Source organism: Fonticula alba (genome assembly GCF_000388065.1).
Source record: "Fonticula alba strain ATCC 38817 unplaced genomic scaffold supercont2.2, whole genome shotgun sequence".
In the NCBI taxonomy this organism is placed as follows: domain Eukaryota; order Rotosphaerida; family Fonticulaceae; genus Fonticula; species Fonticula alba.
In genome coordinates, this window is record NW_009242972.1 from 1,788,555 (window position 1) to 1,790,632 (window position 2,078).

The following is a 2,078-nucleotide window of genomic DNA, read 5'->3' on the forward strand; positions in this document are numbered from 1 at the left end:
CTCGCCGCCACTCTCAAGGATCTGGAGGACATGACCGAGGAGGCCATCGAGCAGGAGATCGCCGCCGCCGTCAAGGCCGCCGTCGAGGCCGAGCGCGAGCGCCTCACCAAGCCCGATCCCAAGAAGAAGACCCCCCCGGCCAAGAAGGACACCGAGGCGTCCACCGACGCCGGGGAGGCCGACGAGCAGGAGGCAACCCCGGCGCCGGCCGACACCGAGGAGACCGCCCCCAAGAAGCCCAAGAAGCCCAAGAAGAAGGATGCCACCACGGCTCCCGCCGAGGAGCCCCTCTCTCCGGAGGCCCTGGAGGCGGCCCTGCAGCGCGTGGAGGCCGAGGCCACCGCCGCCGCCCGGGACCAGGCCAACGACAAGGCCGCCGTCATCCGCATCAAGCGGATCCGCGCGAAGAAGCTCCTGAAGCAGTTCAAGTGATGTGTGTCGCTGCCCACGTGATCCAATATACGCCGTCGATCGGTCATTTTCCTCGGCGGGGCTTTTCTTTTCCGTGCTCCCCTTTCCTTCGGCCGGCCTCCTGGTGTTTGGGCCGTCCCCCCGCCCGCCCTGCTGGCTGGGGGCCGAAGTTCGTGCGTGTGTGGGTGGATGAATAAGTGGGTGTGGGCGTGCGGGTGGGTGCCTCCCGGCCCCCAGCCAGGGAGGGGGGGGGGGGGGTGCGCCCGTCACACACAGCGGGGCTGCAGTTGCACCGGGCTGTCCTCGCCCCGCCGTCCTCCCCCCCCCCCCCCCCCCTCGGCCAAGGGTATGCGGCGCGAGGGGGGCCGGGCGCGCAGGTCGGCCCGGCAGGTTCCGATCGCGCCCCGGCCTCGATCGGATCCGCCATGCCCTCAGGACGCGGCCCGGGTGGGACGGCCGATGTCCCCCCTCGCGGCCCCTGCCCAGCCCTCCCCCTCTGCCGGTGCCCCGGACCCCAAGGGCAGCTCCAAAGCTCGCCTTGCCGGCTGGCCGGGCGCCTCTGCCTCAAGGCCGGCAGCCCGCTCCCCGGATCCCCTGTCCCTCCTCTCCTCCCTTGCCTTCGCGTGTCCTCCCGTCTCGCTTCCTCTTGGAATACACCTCCGCCCACCCGACCGCGACTCCATTCCCCTGCGGAGGCGCTCTCCCCCGGCCTGCAATGGGCACGTCCGGATGTGGTCGCGCCTGGGGCGCTCTCCCCCGGCTGCTGCTGCTTCTGCTCGGAGCCAGCTTGCTCTTGGTGGCGCTCGCGGTCCCCCGGGGCCTGGCGCACTCAACTTCCACGTCGGGCTCGGCTCCGCACGACTGCAACACCCCCCCGAAGCCGGTCCGGCGGTTCTTCAGCCGGAGCCTGCCCGCCTGGCAGGACCCCTTCCGCAAGTATCGCATTTCCTACTACGAGCGGGTTCTCCGAGGCGAGATCCCGGCGGCGCCGACACTGCCGCCGCTCTTCGAGACCGATGACGGCCACGACTCGGAGGCCGCCAGTCGCCAGCCCTCCGGCAGCGGTGGTTCTGCCTCGGGGGCCCGGCCAGACTCCGGTCCCCGGCCGCCGGCCCCGGCGCCGGAGAAGCCCCGCGCGCCGGCACCTTGCCCGCTGCTGATCGCCTGCAGTGCCTGCACCCCGAGCATGGTGCGCATGCCATGGGGCTCTCTCCGCCTCCCCCTCGCTCTCTCGCTCTCTCCTCCTCACCCTCCTCCCTCCTCGATCCTCGCCGGCCCCATGGCCATCCCCTCGCCCCGGCTGGCGCGCGCCGGCATGCGCCTGCCAGATGGAGCACCCTCAGTGCATGCCCACCGGCTATGTGTCCTCCTACGACTGCCCCACGGGCCTGGTCCTGCGGCCGTGCGAGAAGCCGGGCAAATTCCGCCGGGTGTCGTACATCGTGTTCCTGGTGCGTCACAGGGGGCATGCACTGCCTGCTCACACACGGCCGATGGCCCGAGCCCCTACTGACGGTCTCCCTCGTCTCGCGCCCGATCGGGCACCATCAGCTCGTCGCCGGGGTGGGGTTCCTCCTGGCGCTGGCCTTCCTGCGCATCCGCCGGCGCAAGCACCGGTCTGCCCTGGACCGAGTGATGAAGCTGTAGGCCCGGGGCGCCCCCCCCCC

The 2,078-nt window shown here is 71.9% G+C and overlaps 2 protein-coding genes across 2 annotated transcripts; both read left to right on the top strand.

The window, feature by feature from the left end:
• Positions 1 to 30: 30 nt before the first annotated feature.
• Positions 31 to 432, top strand: H696_01402 (hypothetical protein; the record flags this gene model as incomplete). The annotated part of the gene is made up of 1 exon (XM_009495298.1): positions 31 to 432. One exon carries the CDS (start codon positions 31 to 33, stop codon positions 430 to 432), a length of 402 nt encoding a protein of 133 aa, XP_009493573.1.
• A 694-nt stretch (positions 433 to 1,126) lies between these two features.
• Positions 1,127 to 2,058, top strand: H696_01403 (hypothetical protein; the record flags this gene model as incomplete). The annotated part of the gene is made up of 3 exons (XM_009495299.1): positions 1,127 to 1,600; positions 1,740 to 1,862; positions 1,963 to 2,058. The coding sequence occupies 3 exons, from the start codon at positions 1,127 to 1,129 to the stop codon at positions 2,056 to 2,058; spliced, it is 693 nt and encodes a 230-aa protein (XP_009493574.1).
• Between the last annotated feature and the right edge of the window lie 20 nt (positions 2,059 to 2,078).